Source organism: Rhipicephalus microplus, chromosome 6 (genome assembly GCF_043290135.1).
Source record: "Rhipicephalus microplus isolate Deutch F79 chromosome 6, USDA_Rmic, whole genome shotgun sequence".
Classification (NCBI taxonomy): domain Eukaryota; kingdom Metazoa; phylum Arthropoda; class Arachnida; order Ixodida; family Ixodidae; genus Rhipicephalus; species Rhipicephalus microplus.
The window spans coordinates 174283817-174298612 of NC_134705.1; the positions used below are offsets into that span (position 1 = coordinate 174283817).

The following is a 14796-nucleotide window of genomic DNA, read 5'->3' on the forward strand; positions in this document are numbered from 1 at the left end:
AAGATGGAGAAGTTTAAGGTCCAAGAACTCCTCGAAATTTGTCAGGAGCTGAATATTTCGGTCGGCTCGGTTAAAAGAAAACAACAAATTTTGGAGCACTTGGGAAAAGAGGAAGTGAGTTTAGAAGAGGCCATTGAGGCCAGAGAAACCATTTTGGCAAAGAAAGAGGAGCGTGAGCGCTTAGCCCGTGAACAGAGAGAGGAGGAAATAAGGAGGGATCGCGAGGATAAAGAACATGAAATCCGTCTGAAAGAACTGGAGCTTCGTATGTCCGTGGGAAATCGAAATTCAGGGGGTGGAGAATCAAAGATAAAGGATCTAATCCACACCTTCAAGGCGGGTGACGACATTGCATTATACCTCGTGCATTTTGAGCGAGCATGCGAAAATGCAGGGTTTAGTAGGGAGACTTGGCCACAAAAACTGATATGCGTACTACCAGGCGAAGTGTCCGATGTTATCGCAAGAATGAATAAAGAGGACTCCGAGGTGTATGACAGGGTAAAGGCTGCATTGCTACGAAAATGTCGCCTATCGACAGAGGCTTTCCGCCTGCGGTTCAGGCACTCTAAGAGGGGCAACGAATCTCATTCAGACTATGCCTACCAAATTAGAGCCAACTTTGAAGAATGGCTCAAAAGCGCGCAAGTCTATGGCAACCATGACAAGGTCATTGAGTTGATGGTACTTGAGCAGTTTTACCGGGGAATTCCCGAGGAGGTAAGGCTGTGGGTGCAGGATAGGATGAAAGACGTAGACATGAACAGGGCAGCAGAACTCGCCGAAGATTACTGCTCACGCCGTAGTCTCCGCAGTACACCACGAACTTCGGAAAAAAATGAAAAGGTAGAAAGCTGGTCGGGAAACCAGGGACGCAAGAGGTTTGCAAGAAATAACTGGAAACCCGAGAATTCCAAGTTATTAGACAGTCAGCAGGGAAAGGACAGTGAGGGGACTAAGGCGGCACCTTCATCAGGTTCAAAGGCGCCGGGTGACATAGCGCATGCGTTAGAAGCGCGGAAGCCAGTTGTTTGCTACAGCTGCGGAGAAAAGGGCCACATGGCCAGGAGCTGTAAGAGGCACATGGCATTTGCCACAATTCAGGAGTCAGAGGATAGCTTAAAGCTGTTGAAGCCTTACATGAGGACACTCTCAGTGAACGGCCGAATGTGTAGGGTATTGAGGGACTCGGCGGCCACAATGGATGTAGCGCATCCAAGTTGCGTATCTTCCGAAGACTATATAGGAGAGTGTGCCTGGATTCGGCAAGTGGCAGAAAAGCAAAGCGTCTGCCTACCGATAGCGAGGGTTGTAATCGAGGGCCCTTTCGGCCAATTGTGTACGGAAGCAGCAATTTCAGCCAACCTTCCGGAGCACTTCCCTTACCTATTTTCAAATAAGTCTGAGGAAATGTTAAAAACACGTGGAGAATCATTTGCCACCGAAATAGCTTGCATGGCCCTTACCCGTTCGAAGGCGCGCGAGCTGACGCAACAGCTGAGCAGCTCAACCTCTGGGGAACAGACGTCCGAGGGCAGTGTAGGAAAACCTGAGGTAGTTGCGACGGAAAATGAGTCTGCCATGCGAGTTGTCGAGACGGAAACTGGGGCTATGGTCGGCAACAGCGAGGAAATATCTCTAACGCCCGAAAACGAGGACTTGGTGACAGGCTCGGTGTTAACACCCGCGTCCACCAGTTGGTGTCAGCTAGCCAGAACCGACCGTGCAACGCTAGTGGTCGATCAAAAGGCGGATCTCGCACTCTCTATGCTGCTAGATGCCATACATAAGGAAGGTAACTCTAGAAAGAACGTTTCGTTCTACACCCAAAACGAGGTGTTGCATCGCAGGTATGAGAACGCTAAAGGGCGGGTCTACAACCAAGTGGTAGTTCCACTAAAATACCGGCGGAACATTCTCGACCTGGCCCACAGCAACGCCTGGGCGGGCCACTTAGGTATAAAGAAAACGAAAGCTAAGCTGGCTCAGGAGTTCTACTGGCCCGGGTGCTGGAAGGATGTAGAGATGTTTGTCCGTGAATGCGACACTTGTCAGCGGATAGGAAAATCAACAGACAAATGGAAGGCACCAATGAAACTAGTGCCAATAATCACAGAACCCTTCCGTCGGCTCGTGATTGACATCGTGGGGCCTCTGCCTCCATCTAAATCAGGATATCGGTACGTCCTGACCGCGCTGTGCGTTGCCACCAAGTTCCCGGAGGCAATCGCACTGAAAGAGTTGAGTTCAGTATGCGTGGTGGACGCATTGTTGTCTATTTTTTCTCGGGTGGGTTTTCCCTCGGAGATACAGTGTGACAACGGAAGTGTGTTCACAAGCTGCCTTACGACTACATTCCTAGAACGCTGCGGGATAAAAATCGCGCATAGCTCTATTCACCATCCACAGTCGAACCCTGTGGAACGCATGCACTCGGTCATGAAACGCGTTTTGCGAGCTTTGTGCTTTGAGCATAAAAGTGACTGGGAGGGGTGTATACCAGCTGCGATGTTTTCTCTGAGGTCGGCCCCACACGAGAGTACGGGTTTTAGTCCGGCTGAACTTGTCTACGGCAGGAACTTGAGAGGTCCGCTGCACTTGATACGAGAGTCATGGACTGGATATGGGGAGGACCCTAATGTGGTTTCCTATGTACTGGATTTATTGGGGCGACTGGGGACTACACGCGAAGTGGTGGAGAGCAACATGCGCGCAGCACAGGCGCTTTCCAAGGCCCGTTACGATAAGTCAGCTCGAAAGCGAGTCTTTAGAGTGGGCGATGAGGTGATGCTGTTGTGCCCTTCAAGAAAAAACAAGCTGGACGTACAATGGGAGGGACCAGCGACAGTGATGTCAGTGCTTTCAGACACCAACTACGAGGTAAAGTGGGGCCGGAAATGCCCCAAAGTGTATCACAGTAACCTAATGAAACCCTACATGCGACGAAAAGCAGTAGTAAACCTTGCACTCAATGTTCCTGAGGACGAGGGCGCGGAAATCCTTTGTCTTTCCGATGGCACGGTCAGCAGCACATTGTCAGATAGGGTAGACACAGGGAACACCCTAAGTAAGGCTCAAGAGGAAGATTTAGAGCTTTTAGTACAGGAATTCGCTACCGTTTTCTCCGAGAAGCCAGGCAAAACGGATGTGATTAAGCACGACATTGAGCTGACGGTTAACAAGCCGATCAGCTGTAAGCCGTATCGGGTGTCACCTAGACAGAGAGAGATACTAGAGGCCGAAATTCGCCGCATGATCGACCTAGGTGTTATCATCGAAGCAGACAGTGATTTCACCTCGCCTTTGATTTTGGTTGAGATTCCGGGCCGTGATCCAAGGCCATGCGTGGACTATCGCCGCCTGAACTCTGTAACAATCGACCAGACTTACCCTATTCCTAACATTGAAGAGAGGGTAGAGACAGTGTCTAAGGCGAAATACATTTCTACGCTAGACCTTGTTAGGGGGTATTGGCAGGTCCCTTTGACAGAGCGCGCGAGTCGATACGCTGCTTTTATCTCACCCCTGGGCACTTTTCGTCCTTTGATGATGAGCTTTGGGCTCAAGAACGCGCCGTATTGTTTCAGCCGCCTGATGGATAAGGTTCTCCACGGGCTCGAGAAATTTGCGCTGCCTTACCTAGACGATGTGGCGATATTTTCGGACAAATGGGAAGACCATGTTGAACACCTTCGGATGGTTTTGGAACGGATCAAAAATGCAGGTCTTACGGTAAAGAGAGAGAAATGTCATTTGGGCTGTGCTGAAGTAAGCTATTTAGGGCACATTGTAGGAAATGGGCGTCGTCGTCCGTCCGAACTCAAGGTAGCCGCGGTGGTCGGTTATCGTCGTCCCAGCACTAAGACCGAGATGAGAGCATTCCTCGGCCTCACAGGTTACTATCAGCATTACGTCCCGAATTACTCCGAGATTGCCAGCCCTTTGACAGATAGTTTACGCAAGACCGAACCTGTGAACATTCAATGGGACTCTAAAAAGGAAGACGCTTTTCAGAAGCTGAAGCACGCATTGAGTGAGAAACCCGTCTTGAGGGCACCGGATTTTGCAAAACCTTTCACTATTCAGTGTGATGCAAGCGAACGCGGTTTAGGAGCAGTGCTATGTCAGACGGACCAGAGTGGAGAGGAGCGGCCGGTTTTGTATTTGAGTCGCAAATTGAGCAGCAGGGAAGAGGCTTATAGCACTTCGGAAAAAGAATGTGCTTGCATTGTTTGGGCCGTACAAAAACTAGGCTGCTATGTTGCTGGCTCTAAGTTTATTATAGAAACTGATCACTCTCCACTAACCTGGTTACACCAAATGTCACCTAAGAATGGTCGTTTGCTCAGATGGAGCATAGCACTGCAGCAGCACAATTTCGAGGTGCGCTACAAGAGAGGTGGCCTTCATACAAATGCAGACGCCCTAAGTCGAGCGTTTTGACTCGTCAAAAGACGCGGAAGGTTTGTTTGATTTTTTTTGTTTACCTTTACCTAGTTAATGTGTACTTTTTTTTTTCAATGTGTTACAGTGAGGGCATAGAGAAATTTTTTACTGACTCCCTCGTTGTCCCGAGATCTACAGTTTGCTTGTTTAGCTTGATTATAATGTTATCTCGATTCCAAATGAAATTACGTATGAAAGAGTTACTGGACACTTGTCCCGATTGGTATGCACATTGTTTCCTTGAGCTTAAGTTATTAAGATAAGATGTTTGCTTTGTAAAATCTGAGGCCTGGCGATGAGAGTGGCGTGCACGCGGTGCTTGTCGCATTGTGTGTGGCTGACAAAGGTCGTTTCTTGGAGCTTGTCACCCACTTTTCACCGAAGCGGGGCGCAGAGGCCAGCTCTTGGAGCATTCCAGTTTGACCAGGCCCTTCGAGAAAGCAAGAGCCTTGCCGGAACGTCGCCGACATCGACCCGGCCGAGCTGCATGGAACAACTCGACCTCCCGATGTATCATCTGGCGGCGGGGGTGCTGTTGTGCCTCGCCCAAGTTCCACGTGGTCTTCGCGGCCTGCTGGCACCTGGCAGCTGTTGATGAGTCAACCCTGCACCGGGACGGCGACGGACGCGGACAATCGGGAAAAACCACGTCGCCGGCTCCTCTTGACACAAAAGTCGTTGGCCAAGCTTTTGTCAGCCGCCGAGAGCAACACTCCGAAGCAGCGTCGACCCAGCAGCTGTACGGGGTATTCTGCCTTGCTTGAGTCAACCTGGCTGCATCAGGGAGCGACTTTGCGCATGGGATTCCACGTCATCTCACTGTGGTGCCACGCTGGCGCGTGGGGTCTCCCTCACCAAACAGCGAACTGGGCATGCCTTGCCCCCTTTCCTAGGTTCAGAGGGAGGCGGTGTTTGGCTTTCCCTCTTCGGGGCCGGAGAGGAAGACGACGATCTCATTGGAGTATCCTGCGCATAAATTATCTTTGCAAGGGATCTTGGGAAGGCGGACGATGTATAAAAACGCTAGCGCAGAGGCGCTCGTGTGTGATTCTCTTTTCATGTTGTACCACGCTACCATGTAAATACTGTATATAAACATTTTTTTCTCCTTCTCCGGCTTCTCTACTCGTCCTCTCCGGGGACTCGGATGGCCCGAGTCCGCACCACGCTACACAAAGGCGCAACATCGAACGGCGACCTTGCGACATGTCGCTGTACGTGTGTACCTGCATGCACGCTGGAGAGAGACAATCTTCTCACACGTGATCTACTGCAGGAGCATAATGGCCGCCGCCGCGCCTGTTTGGCCGTTGCCGTCATGGTTGCCGCGATTCGCAGCGACTAGAAATGGCAGCCGCGCCTTGTTTGTTCGTTGCCGCGATTCGCAGCGACACATGTACGTATATACGCTCCGCGATAAGAAAGAACTCCGCCGCCGCTACGACCGAGTGTGGAATTTCCAGCTCCGGAAGGGCTTGCCTCGCTTTTTTCATTACTTTTTTTTTATTTTACCGCCCGATTCTCCGAAAGCGCGCGCTCTAGAGCGAAAGCGTTCAGTCCCGCGAAGCGATTGGCTGCAGCGTACGCGCGCGCGCAATGTAACGCGTAGCAGACGACTTTTTTTTTCCTGTCGTCTGTTTCTCTCTTCGCGTCGTCTGCAATCGGGTCGTGTCGTCTGCTCCATCCCCGTAACCTGCGTACGTGCGTGTGTTGTTGCTATCTTGCATCCCGATTAGCCGCGCAATCTAGCGGTTCGTGTCGTAAACGAGGGACATATATGGGGTCACTGGTGACGCCTTGTTTCTTTTATCGGGTGCTTCTAGTACGAGTGTTTGTTCGCTGTGTCAATTGGGAGCGACGTACGGACGTCAGTGCTTTCTGCTGCAAAAGCCTGCTTGTGAGTTCCTTCTCCTCTTTTCGAAGTGCACTCGGCGTCATAATTATAAACCGCGAGACTCGAGAAGAAAACGGTACGTCCCCGCTGCTTTGGCAGACAGTCTTGGACTTCGATTTACGGCGTGCTATCAAACACGTCATTAAGGTCATCAAGCTGGTCATTAAGGGTAACAACTGGATTCCCAGAGAAGGGAAGCGGGTTAGGGGGAGACAGAAGGTTAGATGGGCAGACGAGATTAAGAAGTTTGCGGGTATAAATTGGCAGCAGCAAGCACAGGACCGGGTTAACTGGCGGAACATGGGAGAGGCCTTTGTCCTGCAGTGGACGTAGTCAGGCTGGTGATGATGATGATGATGATGATGATGATGATGATGATGATCAAACACGTTAACAATAGGTTCGACCGGATGATTACAAAGGCTGCTGTGGAATGGCTATTCTAAGACTGGAAGTGATCTCTTAAACTTCGGGCACCGGCTGTACATCACTTTCTTTCTATAAAGCGTTGGCTCGGAGTTGTCAGATTGATTAACGGTTGTTGCGTCAGTTTTGAGCGTATTGGACGAACCAGCTTGCGTCGTGCAACGAATGTGATGCCAGGAGGATATGTGCCAATGACTTGTTATCTAAAGTTCAAGAAAACGGAGCAGGTGGTTTTTTTTTGTGTGCTGGCTCCTTTTTGTATTATTTAACGTATTGTTTTGTAGTATTCAACCCGTTCTGCACGTTACCAAATCGCTGCTCGATATGCGCACAAATTAAGGTACGCAGTGATGTTGCACCGTGGCAGCGATCAGAACCTCGTCACAAATACAATGCAGGCATAATACATGACACGTTCTTTTCTTGGGAAAAAAACAGTAATTCAGAAGTGCTCAAAGGTTTTTTTTTTTCCTTGGTTGTATTAAGTGTAGGCGCGCGTACACAAACGTCTGACGTTTCGACCGGGGTTCGATTTTCTCCGGTCGAAACGTCGAATAAATGCCTTGTTTGTACGAGCGCCTGCGGTCGAAGGTCGGGTCACCGTGGGCAACGTTTGTTAATCAGTTGTCTTATTCGTGTGTATGTGTTCATTTTCAAATATTTGTTCGTGTACAGCATATTCTTTCTCGTCGTATATATAATAGACGTGTTGTCACGTGTCTAGTTCCTTCCTTTTCTTTTTTTTTATTTCGCGCATTCTTGATGTTAGCGCAGCTATTATCAGCGCTCGATGCGTCAGGTCCGCGTAATCTATTTTGCGGGCGGGTACGGCGACGACACATGTGCGCGCAGGTCTTTTCCTGCCATATATGGGCATGGCGATATATCTTACGCCCGCCGGCGGCGTCGCATGACGTCGCGATAAGAGCCTGTCCGAAGTGGTGGACGTGATTGGGACATATCCGCGCAACGAGATAGGCGCACGATAAGCGGTCCGTTCTTTGCTTGTTTCGTACGGTTCGCCGACATGTTGTAATCTCTCTCTCTCTTGCTTGTAGTGATCTCTCTCTCTCTCTCTCTCTCTCTCTCTAACCGTGACCGTAGAACTGTGCACTCGTTGCAAAGGAAGTGGATATGCTATACTCCCATAGGGGAGGGGTGGGTCTGCTAATCTTCCCCCTCTCCTGCTCCCTTCTCTCTCTGAAGGTTGGTGAGCGATGCGCGTGTTGGAACGAAACTGGGACATCTGTTGGAACGAAACTGGGAAAGAGGGAGAGGGGGTTCTGCTAGATCATTGCAGAAGCGGGCGTGTTCGTCGTGTGTATTCTCGAGCAAACGGCCGGCCTTCGCTTGTGTATGCATTGCGAAAAGAAAGAAAAAAAAACCTTCCTGCGCGGTACGTGGAGTTTTGCAGCAGGTGTCTCCGTTATTGTGTGACCGATCATCTATCTAATACCCCTGTCACACGGGCACCCGTGAAGACCGTTCAACTCCCTCGTCTTTGCGACAACGAAGATGCGGTCGGTGTCACACGGCCACCCTTACGCAAACGAAGGTGAACGGAGCATTTCGCAAAGGACGTTCAACGATCTCCCTTCGCAGCGAAACGAGGTACTCTCGTCCTCAGCAGTCTAGAGGTCAGAGAAAAATTTCGAGCACTAAGTGGCCGCAGTGAAAGAATAATACATTTTAGCAATATTAAACGTTCTTTCGTTGTAGTACTCATTCACAACGCGTGTTTGTTTACATATATTTACGCCCGCCAGAGTTCACTTACTCTCAACACCGATACCCTACACACCGTGCCTCGCGAATCGGGCCGGCCGGCGCCAGCCGATCAACGTCATTACCAGCGCAAAATCGCACCACTTCCTCACGTCGTCCGCTGTGTCACTCATGGCTGAAGAACACAAAATGTGCGCTCACGAGGCAAGGAAGCATAAGAACTTTCGTACCGGGCATGTACACAGACAACAAAACAACTAAAAGCACAATGTGGCCAGCGTCACTAGCAGCATCGCTACATTTAGCAAATGCGTTTTTATTTGAAATTATTTTTAATGGTTTGTTAGTCGCATACCTACTTAATAGTGCTTTTTGTAAAAACTGCATAACGAGGATTCTCAAAAAATATCAATAGAGATGAAATTAGAATACTTTTCCGAAAATCAAACAGCGCTAGCTGATCCCCCTCGCGGCAACTGTTACAACCTTGTCATTGCCGTGTGACACTGCCACAACTCCTTCTCCGTCGAACCCCCTAGGGGAGATTTACGTTGACGGTGTTTAACGGAGTTTGGTGGTGGCCGTGTGACAAGGGTATTAGCCTGCTCTCTCTTGCGTCGCCTTTTTCGCTCTCTCATTGGCGCGCTATTTGCGAACGGCCGTTAGCGCTGGGTGATTATTGTTGGGCAGAAAAAAAAGAGGGCGAGAAAAAAAGGCAGGTTAACCAGAGGCACGTTCGATTTGCTACCCTGCACTGAGTGCAAGGGGAATTGGGAATAATAATGTGATAGGGAGACAGAACGAAGAGCGATGATTCGAATGACGTAGCGCAGAACTAGTTGGCAGGGAACGGGGCGTCCGAACACAGACGCTGGACATTGTGGTGTCTCGACTGATTCTCCCGTGTTCGTGTTCGCGTGATCTGTCCCTTAAACAGCTCAACAGTGACACCCCCCCCCCCCCCCCAGTTCATATGAACGTTAGTTTGTCAATGAAGCGGGGTTTGAGGTCAGTTGCTGAATTTGACGCGTGAGTTTTAGGCATGGTGCTGGGATTCTAGTGGAGAACTTATGCGAGGTTCCAGAAGGTATCGTCGAAGGCTTTGTGATGATGTGGACGCCGCCCGTCAAATAATGCATAAAGGCGTGCACTAGTTCTTGACAGCATCGGTGGACAACAGTCGTATTAAAGCTGATATAGCTCGGGATGGCAGCCGGTCCTGGGAAGATTTTCGGATCGCAGGCTCTCGCATGTGCGGGGAAAAGGGTGTGGTAGGGGGGAGCAAGGTGGACGCCCGTCCAGTCTCCCAAGAAAGAGGGGAGGGGGGCCAGAAATGTAAATTGACAAAATGTTGTATTTCCTCGCATATAACCAGCCCCTGAATATAAACAGCATGCCCACTTTACAGGCACAATTTTCTTGGTGTGTGTATGTGAGGGAGTGAGACAGAGAGACAGAGAGATTCGCAAGAATTGCGGGCATCTGGACGTGGCGCCATCTCTGGGCCGCAGAAATGGAAGCCTGCCATAACTGAATGGGGAAATTAAAAAAAAATCTAGTTATCAAAAACGACGCCTGGTTGTATGTAGCAGAGACCCACTTGTACATTTTGGTAAAAGTGTACGAAGCGCGTGGCCTCGCAGGACAATTGAACACGTCCCATAGAAACACATGAGCTCCAATTGTTAAATAATAAACTCTGCGAAGCCACGTGGTTCGTAGTGCGGCGCTGTAATTTTGCCAGCGTGTTCAAATAAGTCTCTACTGTACAGAACCGGGAGTCTTTTTTTTTTGATAACTAGCTTTTTTCGTCAGATATTACTATTTTTTCGCCTATTTCCCATTCAGTTATAGCACCGCTGTGACGGACAGATGGCGCTGCATACAGATGTAGAGATCTGTCGAACTTTTAGGCAGGAAATTGCCAAGGAAAGGATGAATGATAGTACTCTGGGTAGTTCTCTACTGTTTGAGGCCAGGACGGGAGTATTGCGAAATCGGGCCAAACGCGAAGGGGTAGACACGGTATGCAGTGCATGGGGAGAGGAGTGAACTTCCTAACACTTTTTTCAAAGTTTTTTCAAAGCACTGGTATTTAGGGACAGGGAGGGCAAAATAGACTTTGAGCTGGTAGAAATAGCTATAGAAGGAGGTTATCTGATTGGTGGCTACAATCAAGGCACGAGTGAAAATTCAATTCTTCACTGCAAATTCCAGTCTTTAACTTCACAATTTAAAGGAGGGGTGGATAGAAATGAGATAATAATTTTTTGTTCACTCAGAATTACGAATAAGTGGCGTTACCCGCTGCCCGGTCTAAAGGGTACAGCCTTGTCAATCAATTTATCCAACCCAAGTTCTGGTCATGAAAAAAAAAATACGGTATATTTTGTGACAGAAGAGGTTGACGATTTATTTATTTTTTTTGTCACCGCGTGAAAGGAGCTGTAATTTTTTTGTTAATTAATAATTTGAACACAGTCCGGCAAACAATATTTCCGCTTCGACGTACGGTTCCTGTTTGGTGTGCTAACACCAGCCTGACTGTTTATTACATCGTTTATTTGGAAAATAAAAAACTTTATATTCTAAGTAAAAAAAAGACATAAAAAACGTAGATATTGTGGGCACTCGACGCGTTGCCGCTTTTCGGCGCAATGGCGGAACGCGCGGATATTGAAAGATAAGGATTAGGATTATTGAAAGATAAGGATAAGGACACGCAGCTGCACAGCGGACGCGAAAGCGTGCTGCTTCGTTCGATGAGATAAACGTTATCTGCATTCTGTAGCGTTCCGTTCGCACGCATTCCATTGTTTCGGTACCGTGTACAAATCGGCTGATTAGACATTGTGTTCCCTAATTGCCTATAGTCGACATAGTGCGTTGCATAGTGGCCGATGAACTATGCGATTCTGAAAGCGGAAACGCTTGTCGATCGTTACGGATATAACGGATCGTTTGAATCGTATGAATTGCAGTATAGAAGCGCTATGTTTCGCGTGAAAAAAACGGCGCGCTTAATTGGCCGCAATTCGACAGCGTTCTGCGATCAGGTTCGGAAACTTGGGGGTTTCGGACCGAGTGGGCTTCTATAATTGCAGACACTTACGGCAGTTTCAGATTGCTGGCGCGACGTGTTGCGATATGATTTTGTGGATTATTAAAACCCTGTATTGCGCCCACGGCATCGTATTTCGATAACTCGACAAGATAATAAAGATTTTGCAGAGTTGCATTGAAATTTAGTGATAGCGTATAAGCATAAAGTGGGTTACGTATTTCAAATAAGTGCGAACTAAACAAATCATTAGTAGTTGCGTCATGCCTGAAATACAATTTTCATGTATTTGCTTCTTAAAATGAATTCTACGTGGGCAGAGACACTTCGTGCTCACCGCATTTTGAGCATTTTTGAACCGCGGGATCGAATCGCGGAGTCGGCGGCAGCACCTTCGATAGAGGCGACAATGTTGTAGGCCCTCGTGTACTCAGATTTGGGCGCACGGCAAAGAACCCCAGGGGGTCGGAACTTCAGGAGCCCTCCACCACGGCGTCTCTTATAATCACATGGTGGTTTTTGGCACGTTAATCCCCACATATAAATCAATCAATCAATCGAGCATTTTTGAACGGCTTTTCTGAAGGCAGTACTGCTTGTGGGGACTATATATAGGTTCAAGTAGGTTTCTACCAATTACATCAACGGTGTGAAATTTACGAGAAAAAAAAGTGTGTACACGCATGAAAAGGGGAGAAGGGGAGGGTACGTTGGCTTTTATTTCTTTTGCATTATTTCGCATAACTTGTCATTGGCGTGCGCATGCGCATGGCAGGCGCATTCGCTTTCACGTTCACACCCTAAACGTCATCGGGAGCATCGGTTATCAAACATGTTTCCGCGTCGAAGTTTGTACGCGGAAATGTAAACTATCCACTCCTAAAACATCGACGCTTCGTTCAATCACAATAGTGTTTTCGCGGATGCGCAGACAACCATAAATTAGTTCTGATCTATTTAGTATTGGCGAAAGCCTATTAGGATACGAAATGTTCGCCCGGATTTCCTCGTAGCCCGGTGCTGTAAGCGGACTGAGGGAAATTCGGTTCCCTTTAAACACGTACTGTGTCTGCTTGCGCAATTGCAAACGCAGAAAACGAAGCGAAATCAGTTTTATCGCGCGCGATTGTCGTCGACGAGACAAGGTGGAACGGACGTGTACGGTTGCGTGGCAAGGGCCGTTGCACGCGCTTCCCGCACAGCCGCAAAGCATGTGCCGGGACCCTTGCCGCACAGGCACTGCGCCGTGCTCCCGACCGGGTTGCAGAAATTAGGTGCCTTTTCTCATCTTCTAACCACCACCACCACCCCTGCCGCACGCAAGCGGGGGACAAAATAAGCCAATTGGCGACGCTCTTTCACCCTCCGCTTGGGTGCGGCAAGTGTGCCGGCACGTGCGTTGCGGCTGTGCGGGAAGCGCGTGCAACGGCCCTAAGGCAGGATACGCGGCAGTTCAGCGCGGACATCTCTTGTATATCGACCAATCGAGGGGTTATTTCAATCCTGACGCCACGAATTCAGCCGCAAGGGCTGCAAAACGCCGGGAGAGAATGGCGCGCTCGTTGTTCGCGTTTTCAGCGGCAGTTTAGTAAGCCATCAAGGCAAGGCTGATTGTCGGAACGTTGCTTCCAGAGGCACCCACTGTTCAAGAATTTTTCATCTCTGCATTGTAACATCCCTGCAGCGGGGTAGGAGGGGGGCATTGACTTAGCCAGCTTTGTCATTGTTTTTAATGCTCTCATGACATGGCGGGTATTTACACTGTTTCTCAAACAGCGAACTACAACAACAAATCCAGACTCCCTGCTCCCGCTTCACCCAAATCGACAGGGACACTTTCTCTCGCCCCCTACGGCGGTCCGCTACAGGTTCTTGTCGGTTCCACGTAAAAACCCCGATCGTTGCGTGGCGTCGAGGGGAGGCGGACTGGCGGTGGCCCAGTTTCTTCTCTCCGCTTCCACTTCCTTCGAGGAAAGCGGCCCGTTACAAACTTGGCCCCCTTCTTGGCACTCACGCCGAGACTCTCTTTCTCTTTCCATAGGCTTCGGGCCCTTTTGCGCCAGCATAATTCGCCTAGCGTGCCCTCTCTCTCTCTCTCTAACCTTAGCGTCGCTTGTTGTTGTTGTGCGATGGAGGACGCTGATGCGGAGGGGAAAGGCGCGGCGTCCGGGGATTTCCCGCTGCTCAGCGGCGGCGGCATCGATTTGGAGCGAGTCCGGTTCCTCGCGGTGGGCTTGCGCGGTGGCTGTAGTCGAGATTTTTTTGTTTGTTCTATTTATTGTGCGCGGGTTGTGCCTCGCAGTGAATCCCCCCCTCCCCCCCTCCGCTGCAGCGTCCGTTTTTCGGAAAGCTGTGCAGGCCCACCATTGAGGCGCGTGTATGTATATATATATACTGTATATACAAGGGTGCTTTATCCCAGTTTTATGGAGTGCGTGTGCTTTCTCGCGTTGCACGGGATTGATGCTGGCGCGTGTAACACTGTGGATTTGGGGGCCCCCGTTTCAAGCGTGGTTCACACGTATGTGTGAAATCCACCTTAATACAGTATAGGCAGGCGTTGTATCCCTCTACGTGGCAGTTGTCAGCTTGCCCTCCCTTTTTTCTGCGTGTCTGTGTTAATAATAATAATAATAATAATAATAATAATAATAATAATAATAATAATAATAATAATAATAATAATAATAACTTCCTTGTATTACTTAAGGTTGAGGAGGAACGTTAACTTGTCCCCCCAGTGCACATTAACTGCTGCTGTATGTATGTGAGAGGGAGACACAGGCATAGCAAAAATGGAAGAACAAAAATAAGGCCGCCTACAAAGCAGCATACAATTGAGATCCGCTTCTTCAGGTGCCTCAACCACCCCAGCTGCTAGCCAGTCTGCTCTTTCGGTGTGCTCATTCAATTAGGTCATTAATTATTCCAACATTTAATCATAAACCAGCATAAACCGACCTTAAGTAGGTTTATGCTGCGGCGTCTTGTGTATCCAACTTCAACCTTAATCAGAACCATCGATGTCGTGCCAGTTTAATTAAGCCGACCGTAAAAAAAAACTCTGTAAGTACAGGAAGCTTGCGTGTACAAAATACTTATCATCGTCGTCGACAGGTCTGTGCCAGGCAAATTACTCGTCGCTGGTCCACTAAAAGGAGGCAACAGACGGGCGGCGAACACCAATCAAGATTTCTATAGATAGACGTAACCAGTAATCGAGAAAAACAAAAGCTTCAATAAC

At 49.0% G+C, this 14796-nt stretch overlaps 1 protein-coding gene across 2 annotated transcripts in view; it reads left to right on the forward strand.

Annotated features, from left to right (window-relative positions):
• The window catches only part of LOC119167126 (transcription factor kayak-like), a 120204-nt gene that overhangs the window by 71695 nt on the left and 33713 nt on the right, over positions 1–14796 (forward strand). The window contains exon 1 of one of the 2 annotated variants that reach the window (XM_075867038.1): positions 6198–6343. The exons of the other annotated variant lie outside the window; for it this stretch is intronic. Coding sequence (XP_075723153.1) covers positions 6224–6343 — 120 coding nt within the window. The 5' untranslated portion in view covers positions 6198–6223. Of the gene's footprint in view, positions 1–6197; positions 6344–14796 lie in introns of those variants that run through there. 2 annotated transcript variants of the gene reach the window in all.